The sequence below is a fragment of the Diaphorina citri genome, unplaced genomic scaffold (assembly GCF_000475195.1).
Source record: "Diaphorina citri unplaced genomic scaffold, Diaci psyllid genome assembly version 1.1 scaffold1475, whole genome shotgun sequence".
Lineage (NCBI taxonomy): Eukaryota > Metazoa > Arthropoda > Insecta > Hemiptera > Psyllidae > Diaphorina > Diaphorina citri.
The window spans coordinates 1-27,279 of NW_007378901.1; the positions used below are offsets into that span (position 1 = coordinate 1).

The 27,279-nt window shown below is 38.6% G+C and overlaps 3 protein-coding genes across 3 annotated transcripts; 1 reads left to right on the plus strand and 2 right to left on the minus strand.

Moving 5' to 3' along the window:
- Positions 1–21: 21 nt before the first annotated feature.
- LOC103516063 (serine/threonine-protein phosphatase 2A 65 kDa regulatory subunit A alpha isoform) lies at positions 22–7,829 on the minus strand (the record flags this gene model as incomplete). The annotated part of the gene is made up of 7 exons (XM_008481013.3): positions 7,746–7,829; positions 7,246–7,437; positions 6,342–6,611; positions 5,416–5,661; positions 1,542–1,671; positions 1,144–1,295; positions 22–189 (listed from the first exon to the last, which is right to left on the minus strand). Coding segments are annotated over exons 1-7 (1,242 nt in total), but the record flags the coding sequence as incomplete, so codon positions are not given.
- A 1,483-nt stretch (positions 7,830–9,312) lies between these two features.
- On the minus strand, positions 9,313–25,503 carry LOC103516057 (serine/threonine-protein phosphatase 2A 65 kDa regulatory subunit A alpha isoform). Its single transcript, XM_017446904.2, has 13 exons — positions 25,251–25,503; positions 24,751–24,942; positions 24,231–24,500; positions 23,665–23,931; positions 14,397–14,582; positions 13,668–13,871; positions 13,235–13,250; positions 13,010–13,143; positions 12,860–12,875; positions 12,097–12,251; positions 11,207–11,450; positions 10,332–10,445; positions 9,313–10,247 (listed from the first exon to the last, which is right to left on the minus strand). Exons 1-12 carry the CDS (start codon positions 25,332–25,334, stop codon positions 10,441–10,443), a joined length of 1,773 nt encoding a protein of 590 aa, XP_017302393.1. The 5' UTR covers positions 25,335–25,503; the 3' UTR covers positions 9,313–10,247; positions 10,332–10,440.
- LOC113470268 (rab3 GTPase-activating protein non-catalytic subunit-like) lies at positions 15,114–17,879 on the plus strand. Its single transcript, XM_026828573.1, has 3 exons — positions 15,114–15,342; positions 15,929–16,144; positions 17,071–17,879. Exons 1-3 carry the CDS (start codon positions 15,141–15,143, stop codon positions 17,268–17,270), a joined length of 618 nt encoding a protein of 205 aa, XP_026684374.1. The 5' UTR covers positions 15,114–15,140; the 3' UTR covers positions 17,271–17,879.
- Positions 25,504–27,279: the final 1,776 nt, after the last annotated feature.

A 27,279-nucleotide genomic window follows, 5' to 3' on the forward strand; every position in this document is an offset into this window, starting at 1 on the left:
TCCATTGAGTTTGTCCAGGGCGGGCTTGACTTGACTCTGAATCACGTTCGTCTCCAGGATGGGCCCGATCTTCTGCAGTGTCTTGGCCACATTGAATCTCACGTTGGCAACATTGTCGCCGGCCATGTTCAGAACGGTGGGCAGGAGGAAGTTGGCGGTGACCGTGGGTCCGCATGCCTCTGCTAGAACCTGCGGGGAGAGACGGTTTCAAATTAGAGGTGTGTAAAGAGTGAGTAAGCTACGTATGTATGTACCTAAAATAACTTTTTTTTTTCTTTTTTTTAGTGCCTAAAAGAACAAGTTTTTCTGTGTCTAAGATAGGTAACTAAATTTTTCAGTGCATAAAAAATAATATAAAAAAAAAAAATCAATTTTTTCAGCGCCTTGAAAAATTTCAAGTTCAAGAAAGTTAGGTAATTTTCAGAAGCCACGACAATGAAAAAGAAAGCTCCGTTTTGTGTTTAACCTAACCCTATACCTACGTATAATAACACTAGTCACTGCTCATTTGTGACAGCTCCTTTATGTAGCAATTTTCCATTGACGTAACTTCTGAACAAGCTATTCGGGTTATTTGGATCCTACCCACCTATTTGGGAGGAGTATTTTTGGGGTATTCTTCGAATTTCCGCAGATTCTATGGATTCGTCCTCTGAGGTCAAACCTAATCCAAATCTACCTAAACCACCCAAGTCCCTAACGGATATACCTACTCGTAGATAATCTCCATACCTATACCTTCGTAAAAACAAATGGTCCATAAGTTGTTTTTAGGTACTGCTCTATCCCCGTTTTTCGTATGGTATCAAAAATTAACCCAGCCCTGAGTGTGAGTCTACATTTCGTATTCAACAGTGAAAACAAATCAATGAATTTAGATCAAAGATCAATCCGATAGGTGCCTATTTGTTCTGAGACCTATACATACCTAGGTCTAATATGAGCCATGATCTAATTAGGAGAAACTTGATCCACTTTTTTTTCCATTTCATGCTTACGTTGTGATAAATAGGTAGGTATAGAGAAAACGCAATCTTGCTGTTATCAGTGACCTGCATGGGTATTTCCAAATTGTATTCCTATACAACTATACATAGAAAGATGGGTAAATATGTATGCTTTTCACTTACCAGTGTAGTTCACATGAGGTAGAACAGAGAGACCCAGAAGATACTTGTCAGGACGAAGAGCAGCTTTCATCTCACGGATGAGAAGAGTGAAATGGTCTTTGTGAAGAGTGGGGTTCTCATCCTTGGGCCCGGTGATTGTGTGCTTGATACCACTCCATAGAGATCCTGTAAATAAAATGTGAAGGTGAGAAAAACCTACCGAATCGGTTCGTGTAAAGGTACACAGGCATGCTTACTGGAACTTGGCATAGCACACTGCCGTGCGCTCAGATTAGTTAGAACTAAAGACCTAGTGCTGGACTCAGCTGGACTGGCGCGGCTTTCTGGGACCGCTTTGGAAAATCAGAGTAATTTCTAAATGAGGAAAACTTTTAGCGGGACTACTCGTATAAATAGTAGGTATAAATTTACCCAAAGTGGATTCCTTCTTCTCCTTGACAACCGGGAATTCCCAGGCAAGATCAACTCCGGTGAATCCGTACTGTTTCAAAAATTGAACTGTGGTCTCAATGAATTTCTGTCTGTCCTTTGGCTTGTCCAACTGAAACAGAAAGTTAGGTAATTTTCAGAAGCCACGACAATGAAAAAGAAAGCTCCGTTTTGTGTTTAACCTAACCCTATACCTATGTATAATAACACTAGTCACTGCTCATTTGTGACAGCTCCTTTTTGTAGCAATTTTCCATTGACGTAACTTCTGAACAAGCTATTCGGGTTATTTGGATCCTACATACCTATTTGGGAGGAGTATTGTTGGGGTATTTTTCGAATTTCCGCGGATTCTATGGATTCGTCCTCTGAGGTCAAACCTAATCCAAATCTACCTAAACCACCCAAGTTCCTAATGGATATACACTCGTAGATAATCTCCATACCTATACCTTCGTAAAAACAAATGGTCCATAAGTTGTTTTTAGGTACTGCCCTATCCCCGTTTTTCGTATGGTATATAAAAAAAAAAAAAAAATTAACCCAGCCCTGAGTGTGAGTCTACATTTCGTATTCAACAGTGAAAACAAATCAATGAATTTAGATCAAAGATCAATCCGATAGGTGCCTATTTGTTCTGAGACCTATACATAGGTCTAATATTATGAGCCATGATCTAATTAGGAGAAACTTGATCCACTATTTTTTTCATTTCATGCTTACGTTGTGATAAATAGGTAGGTATAGAGAAAACGCAATCTTGCTGTTATCAGTGACCTGCATGGGTATTTCCAAATGATAAAATCTCCCATGTTGTTTATCAAGCTGAATTACAACATACAACATCTGTTGAAGCCAAGGTACCCAAAGGTTAGTTGCGAAATTAGCTGGTTTATTTTATCAATATTGGTCACTGGTCAAGTGGTCACAATGATAATTTCGACCACCGAAGAATATTAGGTAGTTTGGGTATTTGATCCCTAGTGCTGGTTACCGCCGCCCTGCTGAATATGCTAGGTGCCAGGTTAAACTTAGGCTAAAACCTAATAGCCTAATACTCTGACATGAAGATTGAGATAGGGTACGACATCTAAAATTTCTGCTGCTTGGTTCCTGTACCTATCCCACACACACGGACACAGGTACCTACTAGCCCATTGGTATATCTAGGTGCCCAACAGCGATTGTTTATAACTATCTGGCATATTTCCAACTTTTTGCTGAACAATTTCAAGTAACAAATGCGAAGATGTTGTATAATTTTGATTTATCTCTGCTTGCAACGCGAAGATTCAACTAGCAACACGAAGATACAACAGGTCAAATCGTTTCGCCTTGACCTTCTCGAAGAATTAGAAGAATCGAACATCCTCAAGATCACAGGTGTTTAGACCAAGGTCTGACCTCTGTAGGCTATAGGTACCAAATATGAACTTGGTAATTAAAATACCCATCCATGATAATGACTGCTGAAACTCAAAGAGATACCCATGATTGTTTTATCGGGTCATTCAACCTGAAACCTGAGGGATTGAGGCAAAATTCAGCAAGTGTCCCTTTCAAAGTCGACATCGATCGACGGCCGGTCGACTATGTGTGGACACACCTTTACTCCACCTACATAGGTGGGTAGGAACTTATTGAAAGACCAGTAAGATTGATAATATTATGCTGGTGAATTCAAGATGAATCTTTTATCTTTTCATTTTATAAATAACTCGCTTTATTTCTGTACAGATGAGCCAACATCCCCGGCCCAATTATGAAGAATGGAAAGCAATAATCGAAATCGAAATGTTTTGTTCATAAAAACGGATTAAAATTCTATTGTGAACAATATTCCGTGCAGGGCTGAGATTATGTGGGGTCGTAAAGGGGATGGGGTTCGAGGATTCATTTTATGGAGGTACATGAAATTTCAATATTGTTGTTGGTGTTGTTGTAGCGGTGTAGCTGAAGCTGCACCGATGGACGGACGCCAGTGTTGTTTACAAAAGGCCAAGAGGTGAATTGCTCACTAGCCTCGTATAATCCAGCCACTAAAGAAGAGTAAGTAGGTGGATAGATTTTTATTTTTATTATTATCTTTTTTTTTTCTTTTTTTTTTTTTTAATCAAAATACTTGCACAATATCTTTAGCTCAGTCCCTGGTGGATGTTTCAAAAGGAAGTAGGTAAAATATTATTGCAGCTAGAGCACCCAGCACCCCTCAACCCCATTATTTTCAAAGCTTAAAGTTCACGCAAGGGGTCTTCTCTAATAAGTCTTTCAAATTCAAAACAAGATCTTTATGTTTCCCAAACGAGATCGCTTGTTGAAACAGAAAGTTTATCTCAAGTGGACTTTAAAATAATTTTCTTTTAAACGTGGAGGGAAATCTAGAGCATGAACGTGGGGAAAAGCTTTAATTTTTCGGGTCGAATCGAGGGGAGATCGTCTTAAGAGAAACCTCGGAACAAGATATGTTTCTATTCCTTTGGAAGTCCGGGGTATTGGGAATTTTGTTTAATTACTTCTTACCTACCTATTTAATTCAGTTTTTCTCCTTCTGTTTCCTTTTGGGAACTCCGTCAAATGCTTCAGGACAATCGAGGTGATTGTGCAATTTTTGTCAGTAATTTTAAGTACATGCATAGATTAGATTTCTCTGCCTGTTAGAAGATCTTACACGAAATCAAGGTTTAACTCTTTTTCTTTCACCTTTGGCTCAGGTATAGTGTTTCGCTTCACAAACTAGGTAAAGGCGGTAAAGCTATCAGATTCCATCTAACATCCGTTTTATCGTTTTATTCTGTAGCTACGAGATTCTCCAGTTTTATATTTGTAGCGCGTTCAGTATTCCAATGTATTTTCCTACAGGTTTTCCTTTACACAAAGGAATTCTTCTTATTTTGTCCACAATATTATTTTGACGTTGTTGTTTTCTCAGCGCGTGTGAGTGAAGTCGTATTTGTCATTGTTGTGGTTCCAATGGAAATCTTGTGCCCCTTATCCTAAACTTGGCTTAGCGCACTGACGTGTGATTAAATAAAGTGGCTAAATCGGTAACGTACGAGTCGGGGATAAAATGTGACGAGCCTCATGATCAAAGGTCTATTCTCTACGAGTAACTATATCCGAGACATCATTTTTCGCATGCGTTAAAAGTACAACCACTCTTCCAAGATGACAAAAAAATATGTCTTTAAGTATGAAGTCGTGTACCTTAGGCCAGCCACTCACTATCAGGTCCGCCTGTCTATCTGAAACCTAATGAGCACACACACTATCAGGTTGACCTGACAGGCGGACCCGATCAGGAGTGGCTGGCCCTAGTACCTATCTACCTATTGAATCAACAGGATTCTTCCTATACGTAGAAGTGATTATGGAAACCTACATCTGAATAGAGGAAGCAATGTGAATGCGCACCTTGTTAAAGTGTTTTCTGTTCAATATTGCTCTCTTGAGAAGAAGTCTTGAGGTTTTTCTTTTTTCCGATCTCCATTCTCCTCTTCTCTTTTTTTATGAAAATTGTACACAGAAAGAATTTTCTCAATATTACTTTTTTGCATAATATTTTTTTGTATTAATACAAAACAGTTGAGTATTGAAAAAGGAATAAAGGACAGAGAGGATATCATATTATTCCCATTGTGTCAGGTTACATGACGCATGAGTCTCAGTGTCGTGGCTGATATTACATGCAGCTCGAGTGGATGGAACTCGTTGTTAGGACAGAATTTGTGGTCGACTATCTGAACTAAAACAATAATTTAATTCTTGAAAGAGGATTTTGCCTGTACAGGTGTCGGTAGGACAAACCTTACCCTAACTTGAGTCACTATCACGACCGCACAAAACTCGGTGAAGCCACCATATAGCGGACACGCCATGAGGTATCACCAGAACATTGTCTCAGTGTAGGCATAACAAGCTGTTCTACATCCGACTGGGACAAGAGGGATGCAATGCTAACACATGCTTCTACTGCAAGGAGGCGCACTGAGTCCTGTTCATCCTGGGCCAGGTTCACAAACATGGGGATGATGTCGGTCTTCAAGTAGTCAACTTCGACCACCTTAGCCAATTCACCCAGCTTGCCTGCTGCAGCACGACGTACCTAGGGAGAAGGTAGAGGGAATGTGCACTGTTAATAAACATGAAATTAGATTTGGGGGATTTAAATAAATAGACCCACATTAATTTTCACTTAAATATGGTTCTAGTTTTCTCAACCTTTTTTTTTTTTCTTTTTCAGAGCAATAAATTTACCTATTCGTTTTATTTCAGATGGGAGACTTGCTTCTCTCACATCGTGTTCATAATGAAATGAACCCCTATTTAATACCTATATATATCCTTTACCATAGTTATTTGGCCATTATTGAAGTCAGCATCTCATATTAATTATAACATTCCATGTTTTACTTGTATGGTATTGATCAGTCTCTTCTAATTACTACACATTTAGCTCCCTCCCTACCACCTCTCCCTCCTTAAAGAAAGCATACCATAGGTGTATCATCCTGACACAGATTTCTGAAGTGACTACGGAGTTCTGCCTTGACTCCAGACCCACATTCCCACACGTGGCCTTGCTGCTAAGTGTGTAAATAAATAAATGAACCCTTATTTAATACCTATATATACCCTTTACCATAATTATTTGGCCATTATTGAAGTCAGCATCTCATATTAATTATAACATTCCATGTCTTACTTGTATGGTATTGATCAGTCTCTTCTAATTTCTACACATTTAGCTCCCTCCCTACCTCTCCCTCCTTAAAGAAAGCATACCATAGGTGTATCATCCTGACACAGATTTCTGAAGTGACTACGGAGTTCTGCCTTGACTCCAGCTGTCACTCTCGGGTAGCATACAGAGAACAGACCACAGGCTGAGGTACGTGATGTAAACCAATCTCCCGAGGCCAGACGCTGTACGAGAGGTACAAAGTGAGCCTCAAGGTCATGAGGAGAGTGCTGGGCAGATATGAGACGTAGAGACTCAACAGCCTTGTCTCGAACCACTGTCTCCTCAACAGTTGCCAGGGACTCTAGGGGAGGCTGCAAAAATAGAAGAGTGAATTTGGATACTAATCGCGTTCATTTGCTATCGACCAGTTTCGATGGATTTTTTGTTGTTATGGATACGATATACACTGGAATGCAAAAAAAAGGACAGTTTTCATTTTTATTGAACACTCTTACAGCCATTTCAAAGTCAATCTGTTCAAAATTTTCTGCACGTCAGTGTATTGAAATTAAAATGTAAAAAACTAGGAGGACGTTTAGGATCCACTATGCATATGAATTTTAGGAAAGCACTAAAAGGAATCCCTAATCATTAAGGTACGACTGTGCATTCGGCCCTAAGACTCTGTAGAGGACACTTCTACTCTACTCCTTAGCATGGTTCGTTTATTTATTTAATTATTATTATTATTTTGGTCGGTATTAGGCGAATTTTTATTTTTTTTTTTTTTTTTTTTTTTTTTTCAAAGATAAGTTTTTTTTTTCTTTCTATAATAGCACAGACTACTTATTCATACAGAGCAGGCTTATGACTAAGTATGTACTTAGGTCATTTCAGTGCACATCATATCAGTAGAGGTTTTAAAAGTTATTACAACTTGTTCACCAGTTATTACTTACATACATCAAATATACTTACTAGATACCTATATTCAAGGTTACTTACCAACAGACAGTGCACATATTCTGGCCCTCCTACATTGGGAGTGAAAGTGCCTAGTTGTTCAGCCAATGCCAGCAGAACTTCATCTTCATCATAGATAGTTTCAGTGAGGAATGGAATCAATTCACCACGGGTCCTCTCCTGTCCTAAAGCAAGGGCAATGGTTGACAGCTTCTTGATTGAATTCAGCCTCAACTGCAGAAAAACAAACAAAATACAAGTTAGTATTAGGAAACCAAGCTCCCACTTAAGGCTAATACATATTAAATTTATTATGCATGGAGTATAAAGTGCTACATCTCTGATACAATTGAGGTCCTTAGTCAGTCCTTAATTATAATCTTTGTATTTCCACAGTATCTTTGATTTCCAAACTTTCATTTTACTTCAAGAAGAACCATCAATGTTGGGGTATTCATGGTCTATTTGGGTTCGAATATTCCACAATCGTGATCTATCTAGAATAGAAGATATTTCCCACCCTATAGGTATCCCTTACTAACCTGTACATCTTCGTTCTTCAACTCGTCTATGAGCACAGCAATGGGATAGAGAGAGTCGTCCGGTGCAGAATCACTTGAAGCCATATTGAGTGAAAAACACGGACTTCTAAATGCTATCTGGCTTGATAATTTGTAAGGAAAAGGATTAATAAAATAGTATTAAATCAGGCAAGAAAACTGAAACGAGAAAGGAAAATTAATTTCAACTAAAAAACAAAAAGTTCAACTTCAACCCACCGAAAAAAAAGTTCGATTTGTTTTTTCTCATTGTTGAGAAGTTAGCGCTAGCTGGACGTAGTCGTAGAGAAATTTAGGGATTTCCAAGATTGCTTGTCCGTGCCCGTGGTCAGTAAAACACTGCTGACGAACGTCCGCCGCCAAGGCCGAACCGGATGGAAATTTTCCGAGTGATCGTTTTCCGTTCTGGGATTGGGAATATGGGGATAAGTAGGTAAGGAAGATAAGTAATACAAGAAGTAGACGTAAAAAAAAACTTGTAAGAAGTAGTCAGGGAGGTCTTCTTCTAACTTTCTACCTGAAAATAATAGAAAGTAAAAACATGGTATATGAATGGGTTAAAAAAAATCCCTCATTGCAATCCCGCTTGTAAAAAAAATCCCTTTTGCAATATTTGGGAACCCACTGTAGTTTGTTCTGACCGATCCTGCGTTATCTTCACATCGTATGCTGCAGTGTGCAGTGTTACCACTACCAAAATGCAAAGTTGCAACATTGTAGACTTTGCAAAAGTTTCAACTTTTATCAGTTGTGATAAGGAAAATCAAAAAGAGTTCTTAAAGTTAATTCTATACCTAAAATTCTCTAAAATGTCATTGTTCATATCCCCTGTTGTTTGATAAGATATCTGTAAAATGTCTTGTACTTTCAAAGCGATCGGATCTATTGTGGATATAGAAAAAATATGGCAGTGTTTGAATGTCAGTGGTAAGTATCTAGAAGATAAGGATCTTACTTCAATGACAAATTTTGCTTGGCAAGTTTTCTGTATGACTGCTGAGTAAATATTTAGAAAAAAAAAAACCTTAGTCCTTTACAAGGGTACTACAATATGCGAGGGCCAACTGTTTTTACTAGGTCTGCTCTAAAACATTACCAAGCTGAGCCAACAAAGGGTATGTTCTATGTTCATAAGCATTGACAATGAAAAATTGCTACAAAAAATGTCTGTCACAAATGAACAGTGACAGTGTTATAACAGGGTTGGATCGAACAAAAAAGGAGCTTTATTTTTCATTGTCATGGCTTCAGAATAATGACACATACCTACCTATGCAGGTTGTACATGGATTACTCTGGTGCTAGAATGGGCCATGGCCACTCCTTTTTAAATTTAAATAAAAATCCATTCTAAAAACTCCATTTATCTCAAACCAATCCGTTTCCTTTTTCAAGATCCAGCAAAATTGTAGGTCACCAAGGAACCAACAATAGGTATAAGTATACCTAATGCGCTAGAATCTTAACAAAAAAGTCACCTCAAGTGTTCATATTATTTTTGGTGCACATCTTGGTAAACACTGTAAACATCAGGCCTAACCAGCACACAGCGGTCAAAAAACTTGCTCTATCAACCTGACCCAATTTAAAACTAACATCCTATAAGAGACTCGATTATAAATGGATACCAGAAATAATAAAATAATAATGATGCTTATTTATACAGTTCGAATAGGACTGAAGAGGCTCTTTACTCCAGTAATGGGCTACTACTATGGACGTCAAAGTCTCAAAATATATTGAGGATAAAATACCTCGGCTGGGATTCAACCTAGCCAAGAGTGAACCGAGTTATAAGTTGCACATAATTTTGTAATAATAAAGAAGCTACAAATAAATAAGTATACACATACAGGGGGTAAATTCAGTACTTGATTACTACGGATAAGTTAGGACCTAAACATCAAAGTAAACGGGAAGCATGACTATCAGAATTTCCTATTGAATTTGATAAACCACATAAAGGAAAATCTAGGTACAGAAATAGAGAGACTGAGAGAACCAAAGAAAATTAAAAATTTGAAGTTGAAATTTTTTGATTAGTTGACTAACTAGACGGGGGAAGGGGTTGACTTTTCCACTTTGAACTTTCCTTTTGTTGTAAAGCTGTATTAAACGTAAATATCGTACCTACCCCAAAGTTTTCAACCTCAATTGCTCCTTGTAAGTTCGAGTTTGATCTCATGAATTACCCAATGGTAGTTAGCCTTCAACTTTATGGTCAGACCATCTTAGTTAAGGTATTTTTCAACCAAGCTGTTACAACCTCGAAGTGACACTAACAGAACTCGAACCCCAGTCCTCCAGATCACAAGTCCACTGAGGTACTGGGGCTCTGTACGATTTACTTAAATACTAAAATCTCACTTCTAAAAGGTAAAAATAAGCTAGGTGGTCGAGGTATTTCATCAATCTAAACTAAAAATACATGTTGGAGTGTTATCCAGAGGGAAATGCAATTTACCGGTGTGTACTAGGAGGTACATCCACCAACAGCAGAATCAGTTGTCACTATGGTATACGGATAGCGGGTAAAAAAGAACAGCAATAACTTAATAGGTATTTTGTGAGTACATCCACCAACAGCAGAATCAGTTGTCACTATGGTATACGGATAGCGGGTAAAAAAGAACAGCAATAACTTAATAGGTATTTTGTATATTCGGCTCATTTGCGTTTAACCTGAAACAGGGGAAATAGACAGGGAAATGGGTGATTATTTGTCAAGCAGAATTCTAGAACTAATATTAAATTTCGAAGTCTTAGGTACTTAAAAACAGTCCCCTGCCAGCATAGTTAGCTTAGAAGGTAACGTGCGTACCTTGTAACTGCTAGGCCGCGAATTCGGTTCCTAAACTTTACGGTTCTCGGAACGGCTGGGTATTTTCTCCTATTCTGTCCTCCTCTCTTCAATATCGGGACGATAAGCCCCCAGTTGTTCCAGTTCCTTCAATCAAACCCCTAAAAAAAGATCTTCCAGTTTGACAGAGGGAACTGTAACTGCTAAGGTCTTATCGTCCCGAAATCGAAGAGAGAAGTAAGACAGGATAGGAGAAAGTCAGCCGTTGCCCCAGTTGTTCCAGTTCCTTCAATCAAACCCCTAAAAAAAAGATCTTCCAGTTTGATAGAGAGAACTGTAACTGCTAAGGTCTTATCGTCCCGAAATCGAAGAGAGAAGTGAGACAGGATAGGAGAAAGTCAGCCGTTCGAGCATGAACAGCATCCGTTCAAGATGAAATCCGCCCCGGGCGAGAATCGAGCCCGCGGCCTAGCGCTTACAACGCACTCATCAGCCGTTCGGGCATGAACATCATCCGTTCAAGATAAAATCCGCCCCGGGCGAGAATCGAGCCCGCGGCCTAGCGCTTACAACGCACTCAAGGTAGACGCGCTATCAAAAATCCTTAGTTAAGCTATTTCAGTCTTTCTAAACGTTCATTAACCTGCAATACTGCTGATAGCTTCCTGTGCAAAGTATTTGACGTCGACGTCCGTGTCTCCATTGAGTTTGTCCAGGGCGGGCTTGACTTGACTCTGAATCACGTTCGTCTCCAGGATGGGCCCGATCTTCTGCAGAGTCTTGGCAACGTTGAACCTCACGTTGGCAACATTGTCGCCGGCCATGTTCAGAACGGTGGGCAGGAGGAAGTTGGCCGTGACGGTGGGTCCGCATGCCTCTGCTAGAACCTGCGGGGAGAGACAGTTTCAAATTAGAGGTGTGTAAAGAGTGAGTAAGCTACGTATGTATGTACCTAAAATAACTTTTTTTTTTTCTTTTTTTTTAGTGCCTAAAAGAACAAGTTTTTCTGTGTCTAAGATAGGTAACTAAATTTTTCAGTGCATAAAAAAAAAAAAAATCAATTTTTTCAGCGCCTTGAAAAATTTCAAGTTCGGCAATTTTTTCAGTGGACTAATCAGTTAATGAGTCAGCGGCAATAGCCCGTTAAATGTATTCAGTTCCCCACGGATCACTGAGGTTAAGAAACGCTGCACGTGGTTGGTTCCGGATATGTGACCATTTGGCAATCGCGTGCTGCTGGCTTTTCCTGGCCCCATTCAGGCTGGGTGAGTTTAATCGACCCCCTCCACTTGGTTTTCTCGACCCTGGGTGAGGTTAATTTGAGTAGGCGGGTAGCTTGTCGCCGAATAGAGGGTAAAACCATAGTCCCTAAAAACTAGAAAGCGACGACCGTATCTAAAAAAAAAAAAAAAAAAAAAAAAAAAAAAAAAAAACAAAAAAAAAAAAATTTAAAAAATATATAAAAAATTTACATTCAGAGAAAACAAAAAAAACCGAACAAACAAAAGCTTGACAGATCATTATAGAACTTACATTGATGCAGAACAGACAGGTCATTCGGTGCAGATAGTTCTGGTCGCGCGACATTGCCACCACTTTGGGAATCACTGTGCTCTGTGCCCACTCTGACCCGAATTGTTCCACGAGTTTCTTCAAGTTAAGAGTAGCAGCTTCACGGATTGCGTACACTGGAACAATAAATAATTAACATGTAGTTTATGAAAAACGATTTCCTAAAAAATTGGGCTGTTTTTTTTTTTTTTTAAAAAAAGTCGTCTCTCAAGGGAATTTCACATCTCTGTAAATGAATAGGATAGGGACTATAAACACGCAACGGAGGTCTCATCGTCCTGAAATCGAAGAAAGAAGGAGGACAGGATAGGAGAAAGCCAACCGTTCCGAGAACGAAGTAACGAACCTCTGTTTAGGAAAAAGTTTGCCCCGATCGGGAATTGAACGCCTAGCGCTTACAAGATACTTTTTTTGTTGGCACTTGTTCGTTTTGTGTGGTGTAAATTACCGACTTTAACTTGAAATTCTCGTGTACAGCAAAAAAATATGTCCTCATTTTGCGCTGCGACGCGTTCAAAAAGTTGTTTTCAAATATCAAGGAACTTGATTACTAGGAAATTCTCCCTCTGTACAGCAAAAAAATATGTCTCATTTTGCGCTGCGACGCGTTCAAAAAGTTGTTTTCAAATATCAAGGAACTTGATTACTAGGAAATTCTCCCTAAGAAACAAAAACAAGTGCAAACACAACTTTTCGGCCACAAAACGAAATAGCTATTACATACCATGATCCACCAGCCAAGTCATACACAGGGCATTGAGTTTCTCGTCAAAGAACTCGACGCCTAATTGTCCCGCTAGGAGGGGCATGTATTCGATAATAGCTAGTCTGACGCGCCACTTGGAATCTTCGGCCAATTCTACGATAGCTGGGATGTCATACACAGGGCATTGAGTTTCTCGTCAAAGAACTCGACGCCCAATTGTCCCGCTAGGAGGGGCATGTATTCGATAATAGCTAGTCTGACGCGCCACTTGGAATCTTCGGCCAATTCTACGATAGCTGGGATATAATCAAAACACGGTTTTACTAGGAAGAAGTTCTAAAATTTTGATTGAGGAAATATTCCTCTATTGGCATAGGCATCAAATAGCTGGGAGGAGAGACTGGGACAACTGTAGAACAATACAGAAAGCAGAGATCGTCAACATGGTCAGTCTTTTGTCATGGTCAAAGGTTCCTATAATGTGCTAATGAGTAATATAAAAAAAGAAAAAGGAGAAAAAAATGAAATTTAAAAAAAAAAAAAATCTCGAAAAAAATTTACCTCAAAATCAAGAACATGGAGAAAATGAGGAACAGTAAGAAGAATCGTACTAAACTTGGTCCTGTCAACTTTTTGTCATGAGATCAAAATTGCTCAAGCTAAGATTAATTTTCATGGAAAAAAAGATATTCCCACTAATCACTAATATTTTAGGGTATTTTAAACCGTTAACGAAGTTAATTAATGTTCAAGAGTTGACTTCTATGGTCTTATCAGTTTTCTGTAAGTTTACAATATTGTTAACAATAAAATTCACAGTAATTACCTGTTGAATTCCGATAACTTCGTTCACGCAATCCAGATTAGAGATAATGTTGAGACGAACTTCAGGGCATTCGTCTTTCAGTTGAGATAGGAACAGGGGCAACAAATGGTCCACTGTGTTGTGTTTGCCCAGAATAGGGGACAGGCCCATGATAACGGAAGCCAGGGCTGATTTGACGTGCTGGTTAGGGTCTGCTACTAAATCCTGGAGGAATAGAAAAACAAAGAAACAAACGAGATTCAGTAGGTATTTAAAGAGAAGCTTTATACCTACCTACTTGGGTTCTTTTGATAGATTTTGACACAAAATTTCCATCAGAATTAATAGTCAATAATAATTTCATTGAACAAATAAAGTAGAGATGTGTAAAGAGTGAGTTAGAAAAAAAGAAGAATCTTTTCTATGGTTTACTCAGTCAACGAGAAAGACCCTAACTCCCTGTAACTATTGAAGCTGAAAAGTGTTAAGTATTAATGTTTTATTTTACATGTTTTATGATCTGACTCATTGACTGAGTACTTCGCTAAAACGCGTACCTAGTTCTTTTTCATAACTCACTCACTATTTATATTTACACATCTATAGAACAAAGTGAGTTTCAAGTTTTAATTCTTTGATTTAATGCACTAAAACGCGTAGTTCTTTTTCATAACTCACTCACTATTTATATTTACACATCTATAGAACAAAGTGAGTTTCAAGTTTTAATTCTTTGATTTAATGCCTTACCTTGACATATGGTAGAATGTAGGTCATAATGATGTTCTCCTGATTGTAAGCATCCAGGTTTTGACAGAAGTCACGCACTTTGTTGGCAGCTGCCGCCCGTACTTCCGCCTCAGAATCTTTCAGCAACATTTGAAATGCTTGCACTAGATCCGTCTTGGTGATCTCAGGACCCACAGCTTTTTGTAACTGAGAGGAAAAAGCAAAAAAATATAATCAAAACACGGTTTTACTAGGAAGAAGTTCTAAAATTTTGATTGAGGAAATATTCCTCTATTGGCATAGGCATCAAAGGTAAGTACAGTTTATTTAAATAAATTTCAAGCCAATTGGTCAGGAAAATGTGGCTCAAAATCTGAGTTCATGGTAGTGCTCCAGGCCAAGTCCCAGTAAGCATGCCTGTTTTGATTTATTTCTAAGACTTGATCAAAACTCAGGCAAATTCAAAAAGAAAAGAACTTGGATATCACAACATACTCATTGTTTAGCATTATTAAAATAACCACCTAAGCTAGCAAAAAAATAATTTTGTCTCAAGAAACAAAAATGGTGTTGCTTACCAATACGAAAGTTTCAACAAACAGAACATATTATATGTCTACCCTCCAAGCTAAATTAGCTTGATAGATGTGACTGATTTTAAAACTGGTTTCTCAATAATTTTCACTTAAATATGGTTCTAGTTTTCTCAACCTTTTTTTTTTTTCTTTTTCAGAGCAATAAATTTACCTATTCGTTTTATTTCAGATGGGAGACTTGCTTCTCTCACATCGTGTTCATAATGAACCACTATCCCGACTGAAATGTCAATCAGTTTTACCACCGCGGCATTCATCTCAACCTGAGCAGCAAGAAGAAGTACATGCCTTCTTCACGAGTGTTCTCTGTGTATTTCCTGGCTTTCCTCTGTTCAACACTCTCAAAGCAGCGAGGAATCATTTGGCTAGAGGTGAGAAAACAGGGAGTTTTGTTGTGATGATGAAGGGGTAATCACTTAGTGAGTTTGGAAGGCATTCTCTAAAGCTCGGTAAAACTCCAATATGGGTAGGGTAGGTTTGTATTGTGAAGATTGAAAATTAAATAGCTATCATTAGTTTGTGTTTCAATTTTTTTAATATAGTGGTCCTATTCTTAAATAAATGGGGATGAAATCTTATCCCTTGCTTGGGCTTTGAATCCATGCCTTTTCTGCAAATGTCTCTACCACTTGTTCTTCTAGAGTATTAGAATTCATTAATCATAATCAATTTATTATTATTTATTGGTTTGTGTTTCAATTTTTTTATTATAGTGGTCCTATTCTTAAATAAATGGGGATGAAATCTTATCCCTTGCTTGAGCTTTGAATCCATGCCTCTTCTGCAAATGTCTCTACCACTTGTTTAGAATTCATTAATCATAACCAATTTATTATTATTTATTTATACTTTTTATTGGTTATAATTCAATGTACATAAATACAAGAAATAACAAACAAAGGGCGAAATTATTGCCTTGGGCTATCTTTACCATTCAACCCTGAATTTACTTTACAGCACAATCGGAAGGTGGCGATTCCGCGTCTCAGATCGACACTCCACTAACGTTTAACAAATGGAGGTTCACAGATCAGCACAAAGTATCGGACTGTGTTGTCGTGGGTACAGCGCCTACCAATACGTATCATCACTTGCTGACCGCTAGCATGTGTGGAGGATACAACACTTCGTACAAGACGTCAGCACCTCAGAGTACACAGGTTATTGCTACTGGTAAGTGAAGGTTTTAAATGATATTTTTAGCTAAATTCCCATTAGGGATGTTAATTTGACACCATTCGACGCGTAACGTATGATATGGTTTGGACACAAATTCGGGAGTAGTCGGGACGTTTTGGTTCTAATCTCTAGATCCATCTTCAGCAAATTCTTGTAATATCATTCGCAAACTCCGCGAACTTGTCAATAAAATTAACATTTAAAACGCAAAAGCGAAAAGAGCGAATATTTACAAACGAATTACTTACGTGGGTGCTTTCAAATTACCTATGTAAGTAATTCGTTGGTAATTTGTTGTAAATGTTTGCTCGTAGACGAATTATTCCATAATTTCTGAATCGAATATTTCACTCATTTTTTTTTTTAGGAACAAAGCCGTTCGTTGGGTTCCATTATGCCATGGAAGGTTCCAGTCATCAAATCCTCACTGATGTTGCCAAAGTTGTGGCGAATAAACTGAAATAGTTAGTATTAGGAAACCAAGCTCCCACTTAAGGCTAATACATATTAAATTTATTATGCATGGAGTATAAAGTGCTACATCTCTGATACAATTGAGGTCCTTAGTCAGTCCTTAATTATAATCTTTGTATTTCCACAGTATCTTTGATTTCCAAACTTTCATTTTACTTCAAGAAGAACCATCAATGTTGGGGTATTCATGGTCTATTTGGGTTCGAATATTCCACAATCGTGATCTATCTAGAATAGAAGATATTTCCCACCCTATAGGTATCCCTTACTAACCTGTACATCTTCGTTCTAAAAGCGAAAAGAGCAAATATTTACAAACGAATTACTTACGTGGGTGGTTTCAAATTACCTATGTAAGTAATTCGTTGGAAATTTGTTGTAAATGTTTGCTCGCAGACGAATTATTCCATAATTTCTGAATCGAATATTTCACTCATTTTTTTTAGGAACAAAACCGTTCGTTGGGTTCCATTATGCCATGGAAGGTTCCAGTCATCAAATCCTCACTGATGTTGCCAAAGTTGTGGCGAATAAACTGAAATCTGCCATAGGACAAGCGGTGCCCTCTTGGTTTCTCGGAGGTAAGAAATTCCCAAGACTTGTCTTTGTGCTGGTTGAAGTATTTAACGTGTTTTCTGAGAATTAAGTTACTTTTTTTATGTACATATTATGTCGGCCACGGAGTTAGCAACCTCCGTTGCCGAGTGGGTATCGCACTAGGCTTGTACTCCGGATGTCCCGGGTTCGATTGTCGGCGGGGTCGAATTTTTTTCGGATCTGTGCTTGGAGTTCAGGGCCCTGTTTCATGAAACTTATAAGTCCTGTAATACAGGGAAATTGCCTCTATTAAAGCCAAATTTTAAAGATGGTCGTTTCACCGAAAGATATCAGTAAGAATTAATTAAAAAATGAACAGCCAGTCTAAGGAGTTGATTTTATAGGAACTTCTCGAAAGCCCGTATTATAGGACTTATTATACAGGACTTGTTATAAATGTTGTTCCATACTTTACTATAGGAAATACTTAGAATATAAGAATTTTTAGAAGTAGAATGTTTCGTGTTTCATAGATCTACTTGTACAAATGGGAAATTTAGCTAGTATTATAGGCGAATGTAAGATCTTCCTCGAACATGATTATAAATTGATTTGGGAGTGTTTTCGCCATAATATCAGTAAATTTTATAGGAAATTCACACCATTCTGTTTCATTAAAGAATTGTATTTTAATTTGGAGCTTGTATTACAGGAGAAATTTTAGCATATCGAGATCACGCGTAATTTATTTTATAAGTTTGCGATCTTGGTGTTTAGGTATTTCAAACACAACGTAAGTTGTGTAATGTGACATATTATGACTTTAGTGGACGGTTTGGACTAAAATATGACAAAAGCTTGTTTGGTAGCGCGTCTTCCTTGTAAGCGCTCTACCGCGGGTTCGATTCAAGCTCCGGGGCGGATTTTATCCTGAACGGATAATGTTTGTTCTCGGAACGGCTGACTTTCTCCTATCCTATCTTCCTTCTCTCTTTGATTTGGGGACGATAAGACCTTGGCAGTTACATTGGTTAACCAAAATTAGCCTATTAAACATCTTTAAAAAAAAAAAAAAAAAAAAAAAAAAGTTAGCACACTTGGCTTAAAAAAGTCAAGATAGAGTAATTTTCTAGCTTGAGTCTCAGCAAATTAATTCCGTATTTCAGGCAATGGAAAGGTTACCGGGACGCCCAGACTGGCTGGATTACAGTGGAGGAGGATTCATCTCGTAGTAAATCACTCAGGCGGTCTGCCCTCTTCCTTGTAGTGTATGCGCCCAAGCGAAGCCTCATCGAAGTGTGGGCCATGCAGCAAGGGCCCAAGGTGGCCTCGTTTAGTTTACCGCAGGCCGGAAGGTTGCTGTACACCAGTCATGGCCTTATGGGACAGGCAGGGCCGACTAAACCGAAAGGCCATGCCCCTGTGCTGTTCCTGGGGGATAATGGAGTCCTTATGGAGATTGATGTGCCGTTCCATTGCATTCTTACGTGAGTGATGAATAAAAAAAATCGTTTTAATAGGACTAACGAGTCCCTTTGCTGCAGCAGTTAGATATACTATTATAGTATTATTGTGGACAAATTTCTTGTTAATAATTCCTTCTCGGTTGGGATTTATAGCCTGCTACTATGAAGAAGAGGAAGGAAGAAGAAAAAGTAAAAATTGGAAGATCCCCAGTGAGCCTTTTTCTTGAAGACATTTCTGACGTTTTAACTGTTCAAAGTTCGTGGATTTGAAATGGAAATTCGTGAGATATTTATCCCATTTCCCTCCTTTTTTTTCCAGCGAGAAAAACAGCATGCGGGCGCGGGACCTTCATCTGCTCAAGAAGTTGCGATGTGCGATCCGAGATCACGTCAACTCTGACGAGAAACTACTCGAGGAAGTAAATGAGGTGGGGTCCAAACTCTGCACATTGGTCATCATCCGCGAGGCGCTCGGCTATTTGATTAACGCGTCGCACATCACGCCTGTTGTTCTGGGAAGTTTCCTCGCCCGTGTGAAAGACACGCTGACTAATGTGAATGCTGAGGGAGGGGAAGAGGATTCCAATGGAGGGGGAGAGGAGAAGGAGGACGTGATAAGGAATGTGGATATGTTGCAGAGTGTGACCCGATTCTACGAGTATATTAGCGGGATACATGATGTGCCCCCGGATTATACGTGTGTTGTGGATTCGGGAGATGCCTGTGAGCTAGAGGTGAGTACGAATCAGACAGGGAGGTCTGCTCCGTAAGCATTTACGTGGTATGAGATGAAAATACAGAAAAAGCTTTAAACTCTATTTCATGTTAATATAGGTCGAGCGGCGCTGCGGTTCGAACTCTTGACGTTCACTCTCCTCCCGGCACGCTTGATTGAAAGCTCTATCATTTTAATTTCGTTCCTAACTCATGTTTGTTCTTCCAGGATCTCTCCAAGAAACTATCCATATCCAAGAAGGAGTTGACAAGGATATCCCAACTGATAACATCCTCCGTTCCAAGCGAAACCAAGAAAACTCCAAACAAAAAGAGCGTCAAGTTTTCTGCCAACTTTATTGAATATGTTCAGATCTTCAAAATACTCGAAACCCAAGAAACAAAGAAGGATGCATATCTAATTAGAGGGGGAAAAAATCATCACAATGTCTTAGTACAATAAAAAGAAGAACAATTGAAATAATGAGTTGTTTTTGTATACTAGGTATGTACAATTTGCAGGTAGATATTTATGAGCATACATTATCATGGTCAATATCTTCTGATTTCAGGGAGACAATAACAGCTGTGATTGTGTTACCAGTTGTATCTTCCAATCAAAACAAATCTAAGAAGTCCTCCAATGTTGCACCAGAATGGACCTGTGTAGCAGTTGGCTTTTCTTCTGGATTCATACGCTTCTATACTGATGTAAGATTACATTATTATGATTATGTATGCCTTTAAAAGGGGTTTGCTAGAGGGAATTGTAGCTACTGAAGTCTTACTGTCTGTGTCCCAACAATGAAGAGAGAAGGAGGACAAGATAGGGGAAAACCAGCTGTTCCGAGAACGAACCTTATCTGTTTGGGATAAAATATGCCTTGTGTGGGAATCAAACCCACACCCTAGCACTTACAAGGCAGGGCTCTACCCTCCAAGCTAAATTAGCTTGATAGATGTGACTGATTTTAAAACTGGTTTCTCAATCATTTTCACTTAAATATGGTTCTAGTTTTCTCAACCTTTTTTTTTCTTTTTCAGAGCAATAAATTTACCTATTCGTTTTATTTCAGATGGGAGACTTGCTTCTCTCACATCGTGTTCATAATGAACCACTATCCCGACTGAAATGTCAATCAGTTTTACCACCGCGGCATTCATCTCAACCTGAGCAGCAAGAAGAAGTACATGCCTTCTTCACGAGTGTTCTCTGTGTATTTCCTGGCTTTCCTCTGTTCAACACTCTCAAAGCAGCGAGGAATCATTTGGCTAGAGGTGAGAAAACAGGGAGTTTTGTTGTGATGATGAAGGGGTAATCACTTAGTGAGTTTGGAAGGCATTCTCTAAAGCTCGGTAAAACTCCAATATGGGTAGGGTAGGTTTGTATTGTGAAGATTGAAAATTAAATATCATTAGTTTGTGTTTCAATTTTTTTATTATAGTGGTCCTATTCTTAAATAAATGGGATGAAATCTTATCCCTTGCTTGAGCTTTGAATCCATGCCTTTTCTGCAAATGTCCCTACCACTTGTTTAGAATTCATTAATCATATTCATTATTATTTATTTATACTCTTTATTGGTTATAATTCAATGTACATAAATACAAGAAATAGGTAACAAACAAAGGGCGAAATTATTGCCTTGGGCTATCTTTACCATTCAACCCTGAATTTACTTTACAGCACAATCGGAAGGTGGCGATTCCGCGTCTCAGATCGACACTCCACTAACGTTTAACAAATGGAGGTTCACAGATCAGCACAAAGTATCGGACTGTGTTGTCGTGGGTACAGCGCCTACCAATACGTATCATCACTTGCTGACCGCTAGCATGTGTGGAGGATACAACACTTCGTACAAGACGTCAGCACCTCAGAGTACACAGGTTATTGCTACTGGTAAGTGAAGGTTTTAAATGATATTTTTAGCTAAATTCCCATTAGGGATGTTAATTTGACACCATTCGACGCGTAACGTATGATATGGTTTGGACACAAATTCGGGAGTAGTCGGGACGTTTTGGTTCTAATCTCTAGATCCATCTTCAGCAAATTCTTGTAATATCATTCGCAAACTCCGCGAACTTGTCAATAAAATTAACATTTAAAACGCAAAAGCGAAAAGAGCGAATATTTACAAACGAATTACTTACGTGGGTGCTTTCAAATTACCTATGTAAGTAATTCGTTGGTAATTTGTTGTAAATGTTTGCTCGTAGACGAATTATTCCATAATTTCTGAATCGAATATTTCACTCATTTTTTTTAGGAACAAAACCGTTCGTTGGGTTCCATTATGCCATGGAAGGTTCCAGTCATCAAATCCTCACTGATGTTGCCAAAGTTGTGGCGAATAAACTGAAATCTGCCATAGGACAAGCGGTGCCCTCTTGGTTTCTCGGAGGTAAGAAATTCCCAAGACTTGTCTTTGTTCTGGTTGAAGTATTTAACGTGTTTTCTGAGAATTAAGTTACTTTTTTATGTACATATTATGTCGGCCACCGAGTTAGCAACCTCCGTGGCCGAGTGGGTATCGTACTAGGCTTGCACTCCGGATGTCCCGGGTTCGATTGTCGGCGGGGTCGAAGTTTTTTCGGATCTGTGCTTGGAGTTCAGATCTTATTTATACTGTGAGGGAGTTTTTAGTCTATTCTACTTTACATTTAAAGTATTTAATTCTGATATTTGTAGGATCTAAAGCCACCGTACCTCAGGAAGAGGCTGCCAGCATTGAGCCCGCTGAAGATATGGGCTGTAGATTTGGACTGTGTGACTCCTGGAGACAAGGTATAGATGTGGTGCTGTCTCCACTGAGGTCTACGTGTGTTGTGACCGATTTCCTGGGCAGAATGTCTCTCCTAGACACCACATCGGGGGTTGCTGTTAGGTAAGAAAAGAACAGAACACACTTTTTTTTATTAGGAAAATGGTGAGCTGTTTCCCCCAATGATCAGAAGTTAATATGTAAAAGTATTAGATCAAGCCAGCCTTGTTAGCTTGTTTGGTAGCGCGTCTTCCTTGTAAGCGCTCTACCGCGGGTTCGATTCAAGCTCCGGGGCGGATTTTATCCTGAACGGATAATGTTTGTTCTCGGAACGGCTGACTTTCTCCTATCCTATCTTCCTTCTCTCTTTGATTTGGGGACGATAAGACCTTGGCAGTTACATTGGTTAACCAAAATTAGCCTATTAAACATCTTTAAAAAAAAAAAAAAAAAAAAAAAAAATAAGCCCATTGGGTTTAAAAAAGCAAAAATAGAGAAATAAAAAAAAAAAAAAAAAAAAAAGTTAGCACACTTGGCTTAAAAAAGTCAAGATAGAGTAATTTTCTAGCTTGAGTCTCAGCAAATTAATTCCGTATTTCAGGCAATGGAAAGGTTACCGGGACGCCCAGACTGGCTGGATTACAGTGGAGGAGGATTCATCTCGTAGTAAATCACTCAGGCGGTCTGCCCTCTTCCTTGTAGTGTATGCGCCCAAGCGAAGCCTCATCGAAGTGTGGGCCATGCAGCAAGGGCCCAAGGTGGCCTCGTTTAGTTTACCGCAGGCCGGAAGGTTGCTGTACACCAGTCATGGCCTTATGGGACAGGCAGGGCCGACTAAACCGAAAGGCCATGCCCCTGTGCTGTTCCTGGGGGATAATGGAGTCCTTATGGAGATTGATGTGCCGTTCCATTGCATTCTTACGTGAGTGATGAATAAAAAAAATCGTTTTAATAGGACTAACGAGTCCCTTTGCTGCAGCAGTTAGATATACTATTATAGTATTATTGTGGACAAATTTCTTGAAAATATAATCAAAACACGGTTTTACTAGGAAGAAGTTCTAAAATTTTGATTGAGGAAATATTCCTCTATTGGCATAGGCATCAAAGGTAAGTACAGTTTATTTAAATAAATTTCAAGCCAATTGGTCAGGAAAATGTGGCTCAAAATCTGAGTTCATGGTAGTGCTCCAGGCCAAGTCCCAGTAAGCATGCCTGTTTTGATTTATTTCTAAGACTTGATCAAAACTCAGGCAAATTCAAAAAGAAAAGAACTTGGATATCACAACATACTCATTGTTTAGACCATTATTAAAGTAACCACCTAAGCTAGCAAAAAAATAATTTTGTCTCAAGAAACAAAAATGGTGTTGCTTACCAATACGAAAGTTTCAACAAACAGAACATATTATATGTGTGTTAATTTGTCAATCAATACTAAATACTTACTCTCCATACATTCTTCTTGATATCAGCTTCTTGTTTTTAATGAGGGGGTATCTTTATGAATTATAACTCAACCTTTTATTTAGTGATTTACCCAGATTGTACTTACATCAGTAAACTTATCAGCCACCATATAGCGGACACGCCATGAGGTATCACCAGAACATTGTCTCAGTGTAGGCATAACAAGCTGTTCTACATCTGACTGGGACAAGAGGGATGCAATGCTAACACATGCTTCTACCGCAAGGAGGCGCACTGAGTCCTGTTCATCCTGGGCCAGGTTCACAAACATGGGGATGATGTCGGTCTTCAAGTAGTCAACTTCGACCACCTTAGCCAATTCACCCAGCTTGCCTGCTGCAGCACGACGTACCTAGGGAGAAGGTAGAGGGAATGTGCACTGTTAATAAACATGAAATTAGATTTGGGGGATTTAAATAAATAGACCCACATTCCCACACGTGGCCTTGCTGCTAAGTGTGTAAATAAATAAATGAACCCTTATTTAATACCTATATATACCCTTTACCATAATTATTTGGCCATTATTGAAGTCAGCATCTCATATTAATTATAACATTCCATGTCTTACTTGTATGGTATTGATCAGTCTCTTCTAATTTCTACACATTTAGCTCCCTCCCTACCTCTCCCTCCTTAAAGAAAGCATACCATAGGTGTATCATCCTGACACAGATTTCTGAAGTGACTACGGAGTTCTGCCTTGACTCCAGCTGTCACTCTCGGGTAGCATACAGAGAACAGACCACAGGCTGAGGTACGTGATGTAAACCAATCTCCCGAGGCCAGACGCTGCACGAGAGGTACAAAGTGAGCCTCAAGGTCATGAGGAGAGTGCTGGGCAGATATGAGACGTAGAGACTCAACAGCCTTGTCTCGAACCACTGTCTCCTCAACAGTTGCCAGGGACTCTAGGGGAGGCTGCAAAAATAGAAGAGTGAATAATATTAGATTTTTTTTTTTTTTTTTCAAAGATAAGTTTTTTTTTTCTTTCTATAATAGCACAGACTACTTATTCATACAGAGCAGGCTTATGACTAAGTATGTACTTAGGTCATTTCAGTGCACATCATATCAGTAGAGGTTTTAAAAGTTATTACAACTTGTTCACCAGTTATTACTTACATACATCAAATATACTTACTAGATACCTATATTCAAGGTTACTTACCAACAGACAGTGCACATATTCTGGCCCTCCTACATTGGGAGTGAAAGTGCCTAGTTGTTCAGCCAATGCCAGCAGAACTTCATCTTCATCATAGATAGTTTCAGTGAGGAATGGAATCAATTCACCACGGGTCCTCTCCTGTCCTAAAGCAAGGGCAATGGTTGACAGCTTCTTGATTGAATTCAGCCTCAACTGCAGAAAAACAAACAAAATACAAGTTAGTATTAGGAAACCAAGCTCCCACTTAAGGCTAATACATATTAAATTTATTATGCATGGAGTATAAAGTGCTACATCTCTGATACAATTGAGGTCCTTAGTCAGTCCTTAATTATAATCTTTGTATTTCCACAGTATCTTTGATTTCCAAACTTTCATTTTACTTCAAGAAGAACCATCAATGTTGGGGTATTCATGGTCTATTTGGATTCGAATATTCCACAATCGTGATCTATCTAGAATAGAAGATATTTCCCACCCTATAGGTATCCCTTACTAACCTGTACATCTTCGTTCTTCAACTCGTCTATGAGCACAGCAATGGGATAGAGAGAGTCGTCCGGTGCAGAATCACTTGAAGCCATATTGAGTGAAAAACACGGACTTCTAAATGCTATCTGGCTTGATAATTTGTAAGGAAAAGGATTAATAAAATAGTATTAAATCAGGCAAGAAAACTGAAACGAGAAAGGAAAATTAATTTCAACTAAAAAACAAAAAGTTCAACTTCAACCCACCGAAAAAAAAGTTCGATTTGTTTTTTCTCATTGTTGAGAAGTTAGCGCTAGCTGGACGTAGTCGTAGAGAAATTTAGGGATTTCCAAGATTGCTTGTCCGTGCCCGTGGTCAGTAAAACACTGCTGACGAACGTCCGCCGCCAAGGCCGAACCGGATGGAAATTTTCCGAGTGATCGTTTTCCGTTCTGGGATTGGGAATATGGGGATAAGTAGGTAAGGAAGATAAGTAATACAAGAAGTAGACGTAAAAAAAAACTTGTAAGAAGTAGTCAGGGAGGTCTTCTTCTAACTTTCTACCTGAAAATAATAGAAAGTAAAAACATGGTATATGAATGGGTTAAAAAAAATCCCTCATTGCAATCCCGCTTGTAAAAAAAATCCCTTTTGCAATATTTGGGAACCCACTGTAGTTTGTTCTGACCGATCCTGCGTTATCTTCACATCGTATGCTGCAGTGTGCAGTGTTACCACTACCAAAATGCAAAGTTGCAACATTGTAGATTGCAATTTGCATTTTGCAAAAGTTTCAACTTTTATCAGTTGTGATAAGGAAAATCAAAAAGAGTTCTTAAAGTTCATTCTATACCTAAAATGCTCTAAAATGTCATTGTTCATATCCCCTGTTGTTTGATAAGATATCTGTAAAATGTCTTGTACTTTCAAAGCGATCGGATCTATTGTGCTTTGCAAAAGTTTCAACTTTTATCAGTTGTGATAAGGAAAATCAAAAAGAGTTCTTAAAGTTAATTCTATACCTAAAATTCTCTAAAATGTCATTGTTCATATCCCCTGTTGTTTGATAAGATATCTGTAAAATGTCTTGTACTTTCAAAGCGATCGGATCTATTGTGGAATAGAAAAAATATGGCAGTGTTTGAATGTCAGTCGTAAGTATCTAGAAGATAAGGATCTTACTTCAATGACAAATTTTGCTTGGCAAGTTTTCTGTATGACTGCTGAGTAAATATAAATTTAGAAAAAAAAAACTTAGTCCTTTACAAGGGTACTACAATATGCGAGGGCCAACTGTTTTTACTAGGTCTGCTCTAAAACATTACCAAGCTGAGCCAACAAAGGGTATGTTCATAAGCATTGACAATGAAATATTGCTACAAAAAATGTCCGTCACAAATGAACAGTGACAGTGTTATGATAGGGTTGGATCGAACAAAAAAGGAGCTTTATTTTTCATTGTCATGGCTTCAGAATAATGACACACCTACCTATGCAGGCTGTACATGGATTACTCTGATGCTAGAATGGGCCATGGCCACTCCTTTTTAAATTTAAATAAAAATCCATTCTAAAAACTCCATTTATCATGTGAATTTTGAACAAAACACAAACTTAATAACAAAGTAAGATAATGAAACATTTATTGTTTTTTGTTTCAGACAGAGCCAAAGAAGATTCAGCACTTCCAGAAGACTGTCTGAGTGCCATTTCTCCTGTTGTAGACATTCTTGTATTAGCACGGTTTCAAAACATTTGTGTTTTGGCATGTAAGTGTAAACTTTTTTTCTCAATAGTAAGACTGCAGGTGAAAGTCTGGGTAAAGACATGTACCTACCCCTAGGTTAGACAGGGTGTCTTCAGCCTTGTGAAGACAGTGGACAATCCATACAAAAAAGTCAGCAACTGTTACATATTACAAGTGGAAGGCTCTCAAGGAGAAAAAATACTTCTGTGCAACATTACTCACTTAAAGCCTGATTCACACTATAGTGCCAGTCAAGGTCCAGTCACGGTCCGGTAACGGTCCGATCAAAAGATTGAGTATTCACACTCTGG

Coding starts and splice junctions, on each gene's coding strand:
- LOC113470268 (XM_026828573.1), top strand. CDS start 15,141: ATGGGAGACTTGCTTCTCTCACATCGTGTTCATAATGAACCACTATCC. Junction 15,343..15,928: donor GAGGAATCATTTGGCTAGAG/GTGAGAAAACAG, acceptor TTTACTTTACAG/CACAATCGGAAGGTGGCGAT. Junction 16,145..17,070: donor TACACAGGTTATTGCTACTG/GTAAGTGAAGGT, acceptor CATTTTTTTTAG/GAACAAAACCGTTCGTTGGG.
- LOC103516057 (XM_017446904.2), bottom strand. CDS start 25,334: ATGGCTTCAAGTGATTCTGCACCGGACGACTCTCTCTATCCCATTGCT. Junction 24,501..24,750: donor AATATGTGCACTGTCTGTTG/GTAAGTAACCTT, acceptor CTATTTTTGCAG/CCTCCCCTAGAGTCCCTGGC. Junction 14,583..23,664: donor TGGCTGATAAGTTTACTGAT/GTAAGTACAATC, acceptor TTTTCCTCTCAG/TTACAAAAAGCTGTGGGTCC.